This window comes from Cervus canadensis, chromosome 6 (assembly GCF_019320065.1).
Source record: "Cervus canadensis isolate Bull #8, Minnesota chromosome 6, ASM1932006v1, whole genome shotgun sequence".
Lineage (NCBI taxonomy): Eukaryota > Metazoa > Chordata > Mammalia > Artiodactyla > Cervidae > Cervus > Cervus canadensis.
Genome location: NC_057391.1, coordinates 95,557,286 through 95,573,032, shown reverse-complemented (window position 1 = coordinate 95,573,032; position 15,747 = coordinate 95,557,286). Strand labels below are relative to the sequence as shown.

The 15,747-nt window shown below is 53.9% G+C and overlaps 1 protein-coding gene across 1 annotated transcript in view; it reads left to right on the top strand.

Moving 5' to 3' along the window:
- NRDE2 (NRDE-2, necessary for RNA interference, domain containing) overlaps positions 1–15,747 on the top strand; it is a 44,382-nt gene that overhangs the window by 27,005 nt on the left and 1,630 nt on the right. Inside the window, exons 6-13 of the mRNA XM_043472767.1 lie at positions 951–1,356; positions 2,723–2,856; positions 4,272–4,392; positions 6,506–6,681; positions 9,747–10,133; positions 11,341–12,239; positions 13,310–13,448; positions 15,364–15,435. Coding sequence (XP_043328702.1) covers positions 951–1,356; positions 2,723–2,856; positions 4,272–4,392; positions 6,506–6,681; positions 9,747–10,133; positions 11,341–12,239; positions 13,310–13,448; positions 15,364–15,435 — 2,334 coding nt within the window. The remainder of the gene's footprint in view (positions 1–950; positions 1,357–2,722; positions 2,857–4,271; positions 4,393–6,505; positions 6,682–9,746; positions 10,134–11,340; positions 12,240–13,309; positions 13,449–15,363; positions 15,436–15,747) is intronic.

The following is a 15,747-nucleotide window of genomic DNA, read 5'->3' as shown; positions in this document are numbered from 1 at the left end:
TATTGGTAAAATCGGCTTTTCAGAAAAGATTTTCAAGACACTGCATGCTAGTTATTGATACAGAAATCTAAGTTTAAAATGACGGGGACTCTCGAGGTAGTCCAGTGCCTAAGTCTCCGTGCTCCACGTGCAGAGGGCTCGGGTTCAATCCCTGGCCAGGGAACTAGATCCCACAAGCTGCAGCTGAGACCTGGCGCAGCCAGGTAAATAAGTAAGTAAATCAGTTCAGTTCAGTCGCTCATTCGTGTCCGACTCTTTGCGACCCCATGGACTGCAGCACGCCAGGCCTCCCTGTCCATCACCAACTCCCAGAGTTTACCAAAACTCATGTCCATTGAGTTGGTGATGCCATCCAACCATCTCATCCTCTGTCATCCCCTTCTCCTCCTGCCTTCAGTCTTTCCCAGCATCAGAGTCTTTTCCAAATGAGTCAATTCTTTGCATCAGATGGCCAAAGTATTGGAGTTTCAGCTTCAGCATCAGTCCTTCCAATGAACATTCAGGACTGATTTCCTTTAGGATGGACTGGTTGTATCTCCTTGCTGTCCAAGGGACTCTGAAGAGATAAGAGAGTGGATAGGGCTTTCCAGGTGGTGCCATTGGTAAAGAACCCTCCTGCCAGTGCAGGAGACGTAAGAGATGGGGGTTCAATCCCTGGGTCAGGAATATCCCTGGAGGAGGAAATGGCAACCCACTTCAGTATTCTTGCCTGGAGAGTCCCATGGACAGGGGCGCCTGGCGGGCTACAGTCCATGGGGTCTCAGCGAGTCGGACATGTCTTACCGACTAAACTCCCAACCCCAAACACAAGACCAGAGCTACCAACCCAAAGAGCAGTTGGTCGTGTGGAGTGAGCAGCCCTGTGGGCCTTGTAAGACTCCTCGAGCAGCGTCGACACCCTGGGCCCCCGGTTCTGCTTGCCTGTGTGAGTGGGTGTTTTTGTTGTCAAGGACGAGGTCATGAGAAGTCCGGGCCTCTACGCCGTGGAGGAAGGAGAGGCGGAGACACGGAAGCGGTCCCTGAGGCTGGTCCTGGAGAAGAAGCTGGCCATCCTGGAGCGGGCCATCGAGAGCAACCCGAGCAGTGTGGACCTGAAGCTTGCCAAGCTGAAGCTCTGCGCTGAGTTCTGGGAGCCCACCACTCTGCTCAAAGAGTGGCAGAAACTGATCTTCTTACATCCCAACAACACAGCCCTCTGGCAGAAATACCTGTTGTTTTGCCAGAGCCAATTCAGCACCTTCTCCGTATCAAAAATTCAGAGTCTCTACGGGAAGTGCTTGAGCACCCTGTCCGCCGTGAGGGACGGCAGCATCGTCTCCCACCCCGAGCTGCCGGGCACTGAGGAGGCCATGTTTGGTAAGAAGACAGCGACCCAGTCCAGTGACGTGGGAGGGGTGGGTCTTTCTTTTGGCTTCATTGAAAATAGTTTATCTTTGATTTATTTTAGGAAAGTCTAAGTTGATAAAACTGATGCTTAAAAAAGGGTATTATGACTCCTTTTGATGACGGGTTACCGCCACCCCCCCCCCCCCACCTTCTGGGCAGCGGGAGGCATTAAGCCAGTATAGTTCGGAAAATATCGCCAGACTAGAAGCTCCAACTTTTCCACTTGTTATTCGGGTAAATGCAGTCTCTTAACTGCTTTGGCTGTTGGTGGCCTTATCTGTTGAGATGCCCACGTCTCACCCCATTGTGGGGGCTTAGGTGGTCACGCTTGCAGGGTGCCCTGGCTGGCCGGAAATCACTGATAGATACAGGTTACTGGTATCATTATACTGTTAACATTTTCAGTAGGTCCCAAAGGAGACTAGACTATGTTACACATTTTGTCCAGTAATGCGATCCCAGAGACGGCGTGTTACACTGGAGTGTGCCACTCCTGACCTGAATGCTGGGTTTGCCCTTCACAGGTTCCTGTGTGACCTTGGGTAGGTTCCTTAATGTGTGTGAGCTGTAGTTTCTCCCCCAGCAACAGCGGTCCAATACTTGCTTCACAGGAGGGCCGTACCTGTCAGCTGAGACGGCATATGGGGAGCCTAGCTCAGGGTCTGACTCAGCAGCAGGCGTTTCTTTGATCAAATCCCTGCTATTGAATATTGCTACTAACTTCTAAAGATAGAAGAAATATATTGCTCTAGAAATAATAAACATTTGCGTCACTGCCTTAAAGGGGCTCATGTCTGATATTATGTGTTGATATGCTCAAACAGCTTAATGGTATCTTGTAGAGAGAATTGAACCACAGTTTATTTTAAATGAACTGAAAATTTCAGACATGGAACCCAGATTTGTTTACAGCAGGAGTGAGTCTATGATGGAAATTGCTGGTGAATAATGCCATCTAGTGATCAACTGAGTACAGAGCTTGGCTCTCTGATTTAAAAAAAAATCTACTGCGCCATCCTTTTCCCAGAGTTTTTCTCATAATAATGAGCTCAGAGTACTTGATAACCAATATTCAGACCATCCACCGGTCTTGTTTTATCGTTACTATTTGTACTCTGTGGCTGTTTCCTTTAAAAATGAGAATAAATGTACTATGACTGCAGTATGTTACTTGGGTCCTTTAAAGTCAGGACCTGCTTGTCTCTCCAATTGGAAGCTACGACAGTCGCTGGTTTCGGGGAGAAGACGGCCGGGTGCCGAGCTGCACGCTGTGGGAGCTGGCCTCTCCCCGTCCAGGTGCTCACCAGGCTTGTCCCCTCTGCTCTCCCGCCCTCAGCCCTCTTCCTCCAGCAGTGCCACTTCCTGCGGCAGGCGGGCCACTCCGAGAAGGCCGTCTCTCTGTTCCAGGCCATGGTCGACTTCACGTTCTTCAAGCCCGACAGTGTGCAGGGCCTGCCCACCAAAGGCCAGGTGCGTGTCCTGCCCGAGTCCCGGCTTCTGTCTCCGCCCCTCCCTCTTTTAGGGAGGGGCGTGGGTAATAGGAGTTGGTGGTAGTATTTTCAAAATATTTATATCCTCCTTACATCAGTTGAGGGTTGTCTCAGAAATATCCTGGCAATGCTAGGAAAATTCCGTCACAAAAGTAGTGAAGCATTGAGAGCTGAAAGACGCTCTCTCCACCTCCCCAGCTATAAAGACTCACTGATGTCCTTTTTTTTCCCTCTTACTATCAGCCCCTGTTTAAATGCTAGTTACCACCCACCTCCAGGAAAGCAGTTATCATGCCTTGTATTTTTTTTTTATTTTTTCATAATTTTATATTTTATTTGACTAGGTCTCCGTGCAGGCTGTTCCCTAGTTGTGGTGCTTGGGCTTCTCATTGTGGTGGTGTCTCTTGATGTGGAACAGGGGCTCTGGAGTGTTTCAGCTTCAGTACTTAGAACCCTCGGGCTCTGGGGCGCAGACTCAGGAGCTGTCGTGCACAGGCTCAGTTGTCTGTCTGAGGCATGTAGGATCTTCTTGGACCAGGGATCGAACTTGTGTCCCCTGCATTGGCAGGCAGATTCTTTACCAACGAGCCACCAGGGAAGTTGTATCATAGCTTTTAAACCGCGGGTCCTCTCTCCTGCCTCTGCATTCTAACCCGCATCTCATGTCTCTCCCAGGTTGCCATTTCCTCCACCTAAGACCTTGGCTGAAGTTGCAGTGAAATTACATGTTGGTGCTTTGTCAACACTGATCCTAATTTGGGTGGTAGGGGAGGGATATAAGAAAACCTTTTTCCACTTAAGAAAACTAAGTTTTCTACTTGATGAAGAAGGTCTGGTAGGAGATGGACAGGGTATCTCAGTTTATGGTGGACTTTCCAAGGTCTTTCGTGACAGGCTGAGGTCTCCATCTTGTGGAGCTTTCATGAACAGCCTGCAAAAACTTTTTTTATCATCATTATTTTTAACCTTTGTTTTCTGGACAAAATTGGGTTCAGGAATATTGGTTAATATTGACATAACTGATTGTTAGTATAGTAAGCCAGGTAACACAGTTACTTTAAGACGTGTTTTGCTATTTTAAGAACGGGCTGTACTATAGAAGTGACTCAGTCTCTCTGCAGAGCCCGGGGCGTGGTCAGGGGTTGGGGTCAGAGCTCCCCTCATTCCTACCCCTTGACTGACAGTCTCTGTGATGGGAGGGGTTGCTGACGAGGGTCGGGGCACCGCCCTGGGCTGAAGCCTGGCCCAGGACCAGTCCACGGCGCTTGAGGCTTCGATTACTCTGGAGCGCATGACCAAACCTCAATACAGCTTCCCAACAGACGGTAGGGACTCGGTGCTTGTTGGCACAGAGCTGAACGTGGCGGCTAACCTCCATGTTTTACACCTCGACAGGTGGAGTTCTTTGAGCCCTTCTGGGACAGCGGCGAGCCCCGGGCCGGGGAGAAGGGTGCCCGAGGCTGGAGAGCCTGGATGCACCAGCAGGAGTGGGGCGGCTGGGTGGCCGTCAGCCCAGGTGAGGTGCCTCTCCGCGCAGAGGCCGCTGCCTCTTCCTCGCGGGGTGTTTACATCCTCCTGGTTTGTTTATGTGTGTAAGCGATTCACCAGTGACTCAAGAACGTGATACAGATCCCCAAACGTCAGAAATGCATGCGGTGAAAGACCAGGGAGCGTAGGCTGTTCTTTCCCTAGACACCTTAAAGCAGCCCCCCTACCCCCCGCCAAGAAGCTGGGGAGCAAGTACACCGGGAGGTTCTGTGCACCCTTCACCCGCTGCCCCGGGCGCGGGAGTCACTGCTGGTCTGTCCGTCCGCAGCATCGCTCAGATTTCGCCCGCGTTGTAGGCGCTCATTTCCGCCTGTGTCTGCTCAGCACTCTGCATTTACCACGCAGCCCCCGCCTCCCTCGAGGCCCTTGTGCGCCCCCTTCTGGCCACCCCACCGCGAACCCCGTCTCCGTTCCCGTTCACTACTGTGTTCTCTCACCTGTTTATATAGGGAATCATATGTGACCCTTTTCAACATTTCTAGTTGTAAAACACACACACAGTTTACCATTCTGGCCATCTTTAAGTACGCAGCTCGGTGACATTAGTCACATTCAGACGCTTGCCACCCATCATCACCACCCATCTCAGCTCGTCCGTCTCCCCCAGCGGCCCCACCCCGGTTCAGCTCGCTCCCCGCTTCCCCCTTTGGCCCCCTGCACCGACCGCCGCCCCCGGGCGCTGAAGAGCAGCGCATGCGCAGTCAGTGCTGCCTGTTCGCCAGCGTCGTGTCCTCGAGGCTTACACGGCGCGGAGCACGTGTCAGTGTTTCTTCCCTTTTTAAGGCTAAATGATTTCCCACCGCATGCATATATCACACACACGACGCATCGCTTCACCTTTCGGCATTTGTGAATGTACCGCCCGGACCGTGGATGTGCAAATACCTGTCTGAGTCCTTCCTTTCAGCTCTTTGGGAAATACACCCAGAGGTGGAACTGCCAGCTCATGTGGTGATTCTGATTCTTTGAGGAACCTCACACAGTTTTTCCACATCAGCTGCACGATTTCACATCCTCAGCACCAGCGCACCAGGGTTCCGATGTCCTCACATCCTCACTGACAGTTGTTTTCTGTATAACTTTTGAAGATCGGCTTTTTCTCATTTGGCAGAATCCCGACGAGATCTCTCCACATTGTGCGTTTATCAGCAGTTTTGCTGTGGCATAGCTGTACCATACTTTCTCTAGTGGCCTAGTGTAGGACACCTGGGTCATTGCCAGTTTTTGGCTTTTGTGAATAAAACTGCTGTGGGCATTAGTGTAAAGGTTTTTGTGTGAATGTAGGTTTTCATTTTTCTGGGATCAGCACCCAAGAATACAATTTCTAGGTCTTATGGTCAGTGCATTATAGTTTCATAAGAAACTGCCAGACTGTTTTTTGGGTGGCCGTACCATTTTACATACTCTGTTTATTTTTAAATATTGAACTTTAATGGAAGACTCTTTTTTATTCTGCATGTTCAGGGTTAGGAAACAAAGTAAAATAAAATATAGGATATCTTGAATTGCCTCTTTCTTTAAAAGAAAAAGTGAACATGCATGATAATCATAGGGCCACTGGCTAGATATTCTGGCAGCTTAAGAAAACCTAAAGCAGTGCTATCGTTAAATGTCCTTTAGCATTCTAGAATGTGTTGTGCAATACAGTAGCTACTAGCAACACATGGCTGTTTTAATTAAAATTAGTTGAAATAAAATTTGAAATTCAGTTATTCTACCGGCTACGATTCAAGTGCCCAGCAAGTCACATGTGGCTACCATATCACACAGAATTAGAACATTCTCATCATCACAGAAAGTTCTCCTGGACAGTTCTCTTCTAAAATATGTCATTCCCATTTTTTAATTGCTGTGATAGCATAAAAAATCATCTGATTCATCGGCTCACCTTCCTTTCCTGGGAACCTGACTGATCATGGGAGAGTCCGTAAATGCCACTGAGTGGCCCAGAAGGCCGGGCCTGGGTCACGTTTGTCTCAGCCTTCCGGGTGTGACCCCGTCCCTGGCCAAGCAGGTGGGTTTAAGGGTTGAGGGCAGCGCTGTCCGCTGGTTCGGTTGCTGGAAGTTTCATTTTTGCCTAGATGACGAGGATGAGGAGCCAGAGGACGAGGAGCAGGATATCAGAGACAAGACTCTGCCCCGGTGGCGGATCTGGCTGGCTGCCGAGCGGTCCCGAGACCGCAGGCACTGGCGGCCGTGGCGCCCGGACAAGGCCAGGAAGCAGACGGAGGAGGACTGTGAGGATCCCGAGCGACAGGTGAGGCCCCTGCACCCCAGCGGCGCGCCTCTGCTGCGCTGTGTGAGCCCCCGCCTGGCTCGGGAGTGGCTGACCTGCTCCCGCTCCCATCTCAGAAACGTCCTCTCCCGGGAAACGGGCGGGGCTGCGCTGGCTGCTGGTGATGGAGGAGCCTCGAGGCGCTCACCCTGACTGTCCCCGAGGAGGCGGTTGGGTCTGGTGGTCAGCCCTCTGGAGACTGGCTTCCAGGTTATTCAGTCAGTTTTCCACATTAAGCCTTGAGGGCTCAAGGTTGGAAATCATGGAGTCACTGTCCTAGATTCTTCCTCTGTGTCCACGTTCCCCGCTCTTGATCCTTGAAGATGCGTGTGTGTGTGACTCGGGAGATGGGGGCAGGAGGTGCAGGCCGAGTGGGGACAGTGGGGGACCAGGCCCGTCCTCCCGGGGAGGAAGTAGCATTTATTGAGCGCTGGTGCTTGCCAGGTACTCAGGCTCCCTCCCTCAGGGCCTGGTGCCCTTCTGTACGGCTGGCAGCTCTGCAAGTTTCTGTTGTTGTTCAGTCGCTAAGTTGTGTCTGACTCTTTGCGACCCCATGGACTGCAGCATGCCAGGCCTCCCTGTCCATCACCAGCTCCCGGAGTTTACCCAAACTCATGTCCATCGAGTCAGTGATGCCATCCAACCATCTCATCCTCTGTCGTCCCTTTCTTCTCCTGCCTTCAAATCTTTCCCAGCATCAGGGTCTTTTCCAGTGAGCTGGCTCTTCACATCAGCTGGCCAGAGTATTGGAGCTTCAACATCAGTTCTTCTAATGAATACTCAGGGTTGATGACCTTTAGGACTGACTGCTTTGATCTCCTTGCAGTCCAGGGGACTCTCAAGAGTCTTTTCTAGCTCCACAATTCGAAAGCATCAATTCTTTGGGGCTCAGTCTTCTTTATGGTCCAACTCTCACATCCATACATGACCACTAGAAAAACCATAGCTTTGATTATGTGAACCTTTGTCAGCAAAGTGATGTCTCTTCTTTTTAATACACTGTCTAGGTTGGTCATAGCTTTTCTTCCAAGGAGCAAGCATCTTTTAATTTCATGGCTGCAGTCACCGTCCACAGTGATTTTCGAACCCAAGAAGTTTTACATTAAAATAAAGGAAGAAATTCTATTTTGATACCTGGAATTGAGCCACTTTGACAAAATACCAACCACAGTCTGCCCCAAACGACGAGGGGGTTAGGGTTAGGGGTAGGGGTAGGGGTAGGTTTAGGGTCCTCGGCCCCCCGGCAGTTGGGTTAGGGTTAGGGTCCTCGGCCCCCGGCAGTTGGGTTAGGGTTAGGGTCCTCGGCCCCCGGCAGTTGGGTTAGGGGTTAGGGTTAGGGGTTAGGGTCAGGGTCAGGGTCCTCGGCCCCCGGCAGTTGGGTTAGGGTTAGGGTCCTCGGCCCCCGGCAGTTGAAAATCTGAGTATAACTTTGCAGTCAGCCCTTTGCATCCAAGGTTCCGTAGCCTCAGATTCAACCAGCCGTGGGTCATGTGGTCCTGGGGGACATGCTTAGTGAAAAAACCCATGTGCAAGTTAGGGTCTGGGTCCACAGTGTGCCTGGCCTCTGACAGTCACGGGTACAGACCGAGAGGTTTTACAGCAGCTAGGCTCCCAGGCTCTGACAAAGCACGAGCCTCGAGGTGGGGACTTTTCCTGTTTGCATCTGCGTCCCCAGTGTCTGGACAGAGGATGCCCCGTGACAAGGCCTCTGCCAATCCTCGATGTCGAGTGAGCATCTGTCTGATCTGGGTGCTTGCACTCCAGCAGAGGGTTCGGGATGGCTGAAGGCCCCAGAGGACTGGGGTGTCCCAGGAGAGGTGAAGGGGGTGGCCAGACTGGGGTTAAGCACCCAGGATCGGGGAGAAGGAGAGAGGTGCTCTCTGGGCAGGAGGGAGCGGCCGGATTCCCAGGGAACTGAGTCTGCATGAGAGGTCCCCGCCCTGGCTGAGTCGAAGTTTTCAGAAAGTGGGTGGGGTTTGTCTTTGGTGTGTGAGGGTTTTACATGGCTGACCTCCAGAAGTTAGTTCTCGAGGCTCAGCAATTTGACGATTTCCCGGAAGCTCATTCCTGGAGCCACGTACTGCTGTGAGCAGTTTCGTAGATTTCTTTGCTTTGGTGAAAACCTGGAGCAGAAAAGCTTTTTGATTAATTGATGGTTCTGATGGGTCGAGTCCCAGGTGGTCCAGTCTTATCGTGGTCCTCTTTGCTGAGGGCGGCAGACACCAGGTGGACAGGGCCGGAGACGGAGTGTAGTCCCCGAGGCCTCACGGTTTAAAGCTGTGACGTGAAGCCAGCAGTGAGCACAGTTAGTATGAGGCCCTTATAATCGCTCCCAGCATGGCCCGTTGCTCCCGCAGTCTCCTTTTTCCTTTGCTGCTATTTATATATTTTGGAGCATATTTTTCATTTCCTGAAGCAATTTGGTACAAAGAAACCACAAAACAGTAACGTTCTTCTATCTTGAAATAAAAATTTTTCCCAACTGTAACTTTTGAAAGTAACTATAAAAGCGACGCCGTGTGTTCTCAGAAGCGAATGCGATTCTGGATTTCCTGTGAATCCATCAGGTGACCTCGGCAGTCCCTGCTGTGGTGTTCCCTCCCGCGGAGGGCGCCCAGGAGGGGTGAGACCCTGCCCACGGTGCCCACCCGCCCCCCTCAGCTTGCCTCATCTCACAGAAAACCTGGCTCCCGTGTGTTTAAAATTGAGTAACGCTGGCGCACATCCATGTAAAAACAATTGCTGGGGGTGGTGAGGGGCCGCCCGGTGGCTCAGTGGTCGGGAATCCACCTGCCCAGCAGGAGACGGGCTCGGGCCCTGGTCCGGGAAGAGCCCACCCGCGTGGGGCAGTGGAGCCCGTGTGCCCCAGGGCGCGGGCTCTGCAGGGAGACGCCCGGCTCCGCGGCTCGAGGGGAGCCCCGCTCACGGCGACAGGAGCGCCGCCCAGGCAGCAGCAAGGACCCGGCACGGCCACACACAGTTTACAAAGGCGGTGGGAAGCGTCTGTCTGTTCGCAGCATTCGGTCACACCGTCTTTGTCCTCGCAGGTGTTGTTTGATGATCTCGGGCAGTCTCTGATCCGACTTTCCAGCCCGGATCTCCAGTTTCAGCTGATTGCAGCCTTCCTGCAGTTCCTGGGGGTGCCTTCCGGCTTCAGCCCTCCCGCCTCATGCCTTTATCTGGCCATGGATGAGAACAGCATCTTCGACAACGAACTTTATGACGAAAAGCCCTTGACTTTCCTCGACCTCTCCTGCTCCGGCGTCGGCTGTGTGGGCCGCATGGACCCTCTGGGTGGCCGGCACTGGCCCCGGGGTCCCAGTCGAGAGGGTGAGGAGTTTATCCGCAACGTCTTCCACCTGGTGCTGCCTCTGTTTGCAGGCAGGGAGCGGTCTCAGCTCTGCGTCTTCTGGCTACGGTACGAGATCACCAAGGTAACGCCGGGCCCCCCTCCCTGGGTGGGGACCTCAGCTCCTGTGGCTCTGTCGGCAGGGTGGCGGGCTCTCGGTGTCCTGCAGGGCGCCGGGCCACAGCACCTCCTCCTTCAGGGACCCGAGGGCACTGCGTGTGGGGCTGCCCCGTCTCGGGGCCGCAGGGAAGAGGGGGACTGAGCCCAGCTGTCAGTGACCGGAGCTGTTTGTTGTGCTGACTCCGTTACCGATGTCTGTGACTGTCAGCAGTTAGTGTTAAGGACCACGCTTAAGCTTAAGCTGGGCTAGAGGATTTAAGGACTTAATAAAATAGATAAAATAAGCTACTTACTCTGCTTTTTAGTATCCATTACCCCCTGGAAATTTGTCTAGGATTGACTCTCCTGCCCTCTGCTGGCCACCAGCTAGAATTAAATTTTAACGCCCAAAGTTCTGATCCCTTAATGGCAAAGGGCACACACCAGGCTGTGTTGTTAAAATAGTGTCTGGTAAACTCTGATGGGGCTTCCCTGCTGGCTCAGCAGTAAAGAATCTACCTGCCAATGCAGGAGATGCGGGTTTGATCCTTGGCTCAGGAAGAGTCCCCTGGAGGAGGAGATGGCAACCCACTCCAGTGTTCTTGCCTGGGAAATCCTATGGACAGAGGAGCCTGGCCTGCTACAGTCCATGGGGTCCCAAGTATTGGACACAACTTAGCGACTAAACAACAACATTTGTTGATCACCTATCTTTGAAGAAGGCTGTTTGGGGTGTATAAGCCTTGTTACAGGAGTGTCAGATGGAAACCTGGGCGTGTTCATTTCAGGGCTCCTGTGGCCTTGGTAGAATCCTGACCTATTTCTCAGGGAGCCTATGTGTTTACCAGTTATGTGACGGAGGCAGGCAGTGTAGATGCCTTGTGTGGCTTCCTGCAGCTGACAGTACAAAGAAAAAACGAAAGTGTAGTCACTCAGTCTTGTCTGACTCTCTGTGACCCCATGGACTGCAGCCCGCCAGGCTCCTCTGTCCATGGGATTCTCCAGGCAAGAAGACTGGAGTGCGTTGCCATTCCCTTCTCCAGGGGATCTTCCCCACCCAGGGATGGAACCCAGGTCTCCCACATTGCAGGCAGATTATTTACCATTTGAGCCACCAGAGGACTCGACAGTACAAAGGGATGTCTTTAACGTTTCGGAGCGTTTGAAGTCATTCTTTTCCTTTTTACCTTTAGGTCATTTGGTGTCTGCACACTAAAAACAAGAAGAGATTAAAGTCACTAGGAAAGAACTGCAAAAAACTAGCCAAGAATCTCCTCAAGGAGCCAGACAACCGCAACAGCTCTTGCCTCTGGCAGCAGTACGCGCATCTGGAGTGGTTGCTGGGCAACACGGAGGATGCCCGGAAGGTCTTCGAGGCGGCCCTGGGCACCGCGGGCGGCGGCCTGGCTGACGCGGACCTCTGTGAGCTCGGCCTGCTCTACGCGGCGCTGGAGGCGGAGCTCTCGCCGCCTGTGGGCGGGGCGGCGCCTGCGCGCGCGGTGCGCGTGCTGACGGGGCTGGCCGAGCGCGGCCCATCCGGGCCCTGCCCCGGACAGCCCTCGGCCGTGCACGTGTTGAAGGCTCGGAAGGCGTATGAACACGCGCTGGAGGACTGCCTGGCGGAGCGCCGCGGCCCCGACCAGGGCCTGCCCGACCGCCTCAGCCGCCTGGTCACCCTGGCGAAGTGCTTCATGCTCTTCCAGTACCTGACCGTGGGCGTTGGCGCCGCTGCGCGCGTCTATGAGCAGGTGTTTGCAGGGCTCAGGGGCTCCGTCTCCGCCGAGGGTGCTGGCCTGGAGGGCGCCCTGGAGGCCGTCACCCTGATGCACACCAGCCTGCTCAGGTTCCACGGCCGGGTTGCCGCCCACCCGCTGGCTCCCCTGCGAGAGGCGCTCTCAGAGGCTTTACGGTTGTACCCGGGCAACCAGCTTCTCTGGAGGTCGTACGTGCAGATTCAGAGCAAGTCCCACAGCGCCAGCAGGACCAGAAGATTCTTCCAAGCCGTCACCAGGTCCGCCAAACACCTAGAGCCGTGGCTGTTCGCCATTGAAGCGGAGAGAATGAGGAAGAGACTGGTGGACGCCGTGCAGAGGTAGTTACAGAGCACCTCGTCCGTGGTCCGCAGGCCCCCCATGTGGTCATGGTTCCCACAGCCCAACAGCCTCTGGAAGACACAAATGCTCGCGGCCCAGGGCCTGGAACGCCTGCGGGGGTGGCGGGAGCGGTGCGGTCTGTGTTACCGGAAAATGCCTTGAAAAAGGAAAGAGATATGCAAGGAGCGGCAGGAAAGTGTGCTGAAAAAGGAGTGAGGGCAGAGAGCGGCCCCTTTGCCAGGGCTCCTGGGGTGTCTCCCAGGCCTCGCTCCGGGGCGTCCTGGGCTTTGCTTCTGGTGCCTGAGTCTGACGGCCCCGCCTGCGGGGTCTGAGACCTTGTAGAGCAAGTGTCGGGCAGGCACTCGGGCCCGGAGTCAAATCCCAGCGCTTCCACTTGGCACCTGTGTGATCTTGGGCAGGGCGGCTCACAGCTCTGGTCTGTTCCCTTTCTGTAAAATGGGAATAATTAAAGAGCCTGCCTCAGAGGTTTTCTGGGAAGACGGAGTGCTGAGCACAGACTCCAAAATAATTACTAGCCTGTGTTATTATCACTGGTGATAACGGGGTCACGCTTTAAATGTCTTTTTAGATAACACTGTTATGTCTGAACATTAAGCAGTATAGGCTTGGGCACGTGTTAGCTGAGGCATCGTTTTTCCTTCTAGAACCTTTGTTGTTTTACTCTGACCTGAGAGAGGCGGTGTTCAGATTGCCTCTGAATAGTGTTTCAGTTTCCTTGTGTTTTACCCCTCCCATTCGAATTTTATTCACTGTGCTTTGAACTGAAAGGTCTCACGTAAGTGTGCACTCTGCGGATGAAGGGCAGGTTCTCCTGAGAAAAGGAGTCCGTGTGCCCTCAGGGTGGACTCCGCGGGGTGGAGGCACCACCGAGCCTGGGTGCTGCGCTCCGCCAGCCCTGGAGGAGCCGCGTCTCCCCTGCGCCACGCGCCCCCGCGCCCCAGACCCGGGGCAGCACTGCCCGCCACACCCTCCGACCGCCCGTCGCTGACCCCGCTGCGGCCGCAGCCCGAGCCGTTGTCCCGGAGTCACGTGAGCCTCTGTCTTGCAGGGTGGACGGCAGAGAGGTCCACGCCACCCTTCCCGAGATCGGCCTGACGCACCGGATCAGAGCCCTGTTTGAGAGCGCCATGCGGAGCGCCCACGGCAGCCAGTGCCCCTTGCTGTGGAGGATGTACCTGAACTTCCTGGTAGGGACGGACGCCGGGGCTGTTCCCTGCAGAGCTGCTTCCTCTTACAGAAGAGCGGGGCAGGGGCGCCCGGGACCCGGGAGGGGCCTGGTTCAGTGAGGGGGGCGCTGAGGACCCGGGAGGGGCCTGGTTCAGTGAGGGGGGCGCTGAGGACCCGGGAGGGGCCTGGTGGAGTGACTGAGGAGGACTGCCTGGGCGGTTGGCGGCCCCAGGATATCTGTGGGTTTCTGAGTTGACTTCATTGAGGAAACAACTTGGAAATTGGTCTGAGAGCTTTTCATTCAAAAGAGACCTAAATGTGTTGCTATTCTGCTTCTAAGAATTTCCAGGTCCTGATTCTATTTTGTTACTAAAAGGTAATATTCAGTCTGGACTGTGGTTTTTAAAATAGGCATTTCCAAAGTAACTTTGCTTTTACTTAGAAGCACCACAGCCATTTAATTTTGTCAGTGTGTTCTGCAGGCCGAAAGGCAGTTCCTGGGCTTCACTGGGTCTGAGTTGGCTTTGTCTTTGGTTAAAGGCCTGACATTGGGCTGGACTTATATAATGCATTTACTGCGGAGTTTTGTGGTTTTTTAGAAACAGCGTCTTCCAGGCCACTTGTCTAGACAGTGCTCAAGGCTGTTGTCATATCAAAGTGCCTTCCATTGACTACTGTACCTTTCAGAAGCCCTGAGTGACCTTCCCTATTCATAAATATGTATATTTCTGGTTATTTCCATAGGATAATTTCTCAGAAGTTGATCAAAGTATTTGAACATTTCCCAATGACATTTAATAGAGAGGGGTGTAAAGAGACGCAGAGAGGAAGGTAGGGGCTAGGAGAAGTTTGGGGTTAGAAGTCTGGGCCTCCCCCAGCCTCTTAGAGTCTGTAACTTATCTGGGAGCGCCTCCCCCGAGCTCTGAATGGCCTGGGTAGCTTGTCTCAAGACAGCAGCTCGCAGGCACACACCCAGCACAAACGGGCAGCAGGCGGCTCCAGGATGAATTACCACCAAAGTTTCTGTGGTTTTAACGTTTATTCTTATGCTCAAAAGCGTAGATTTCATGTCTTGCCTCCTGGTGTGGGATGGGAGCCTCCAGAAGTCCAGACTTCAGCTCCACGAGCTCAGCTTGTGCCCACTCATAGCTGTGGGTGCCCGCCCGCGGAGCTGCCTGGGGGCCTGTGACTCCTGGGGGAGGGGCTGGTCCCTTCCTGGGACCTGGGAGAGGGGAGCTGGTGGGGGAGGGGGTGTAGGGGAGCCGGCTTCGCAGCAGGTGTGGGAAGAGCATCTGTGAGGTGAGACTAAGGCTTCATACCTCAGTGTTGTATGAACACTTCCCAGGCGGCACCGGTGGTGAGCCCGCCTGCCAGTGCAGGAGACACGAGACATGGTCCCGTCCCTGGGTCAGGAAGATCCCCTGGAGGAGGACATGGAAGCCCGCTCCAGTGTTCCTGCCTGGAGAATCCCATGGACAGAGGAGCCGGGAGGCTACAGTCCATGGGGTCACACAGAGTCAGACACGACTGAAGTGACTTAGCGTACATGCATTGGATAAAAACATGCTTAGAGTAGAAATGTGCTATTTGCACACTCTCAAGACTGAAATTCCTGATCAGAAATTTGCTCTTGACAAGGTTGTTGACTCAGTTAATCCTGGTTATCTCATTTCTGTAAGATAGTTTTCAGAAAATGGCTAGTGTTAAAGCAAGCCTTTTCTGTCATCACCCTCCTTCTCGGCACATGGGAGAGGAGGAGAGGAAGACAGGTCAGCCGTGTTCAGGGCCCGGTTCAGGCCCGCGGACGCAGCGGAGGCCCCGAGGGTGTCCCATAGCGCGTGGCCCCTGCACCCCTGCCCCGTGTGGGCCAGCGGCTGACGGCCTGAGATTCTGCCTCAGGTCCTCAGTTTTGTATTTTTTTTCCCCTTGCTTCAGGTTTCCTTAGGAAATAAAGAAAGAAGCAAAGGTGTGTTCTACAAAGCACTGCAGAACTGTCCTTGGGCAAAGGTGAGTTCTCCAGGCGTGGTCTCTGGATTCTCAGGGACCTTCCCGCCAGGCCTCATGCGGTCAGTGCCGTGGGCCCGGCCCCTCAGGGCTTCCCACGCCCCCCTGCAGCCGAGGGGCCTGTTTCCTGTCTGGGGGCACAGCTGGTTCCCAGCAGTTGCCAAAGCCCAGCCCAGACCCCGGGCATGTTGGGACCCACGTTCAACTCTGCCTGCAGCAGCCGGGTCAGGGGACGCTCAGAGAGCAGACGGGTGGGGACCGCCGTGTCAGCAACTTCCAGCCCAACTTGGAGAGAGGCTGCGCGCCCCCCTGTGC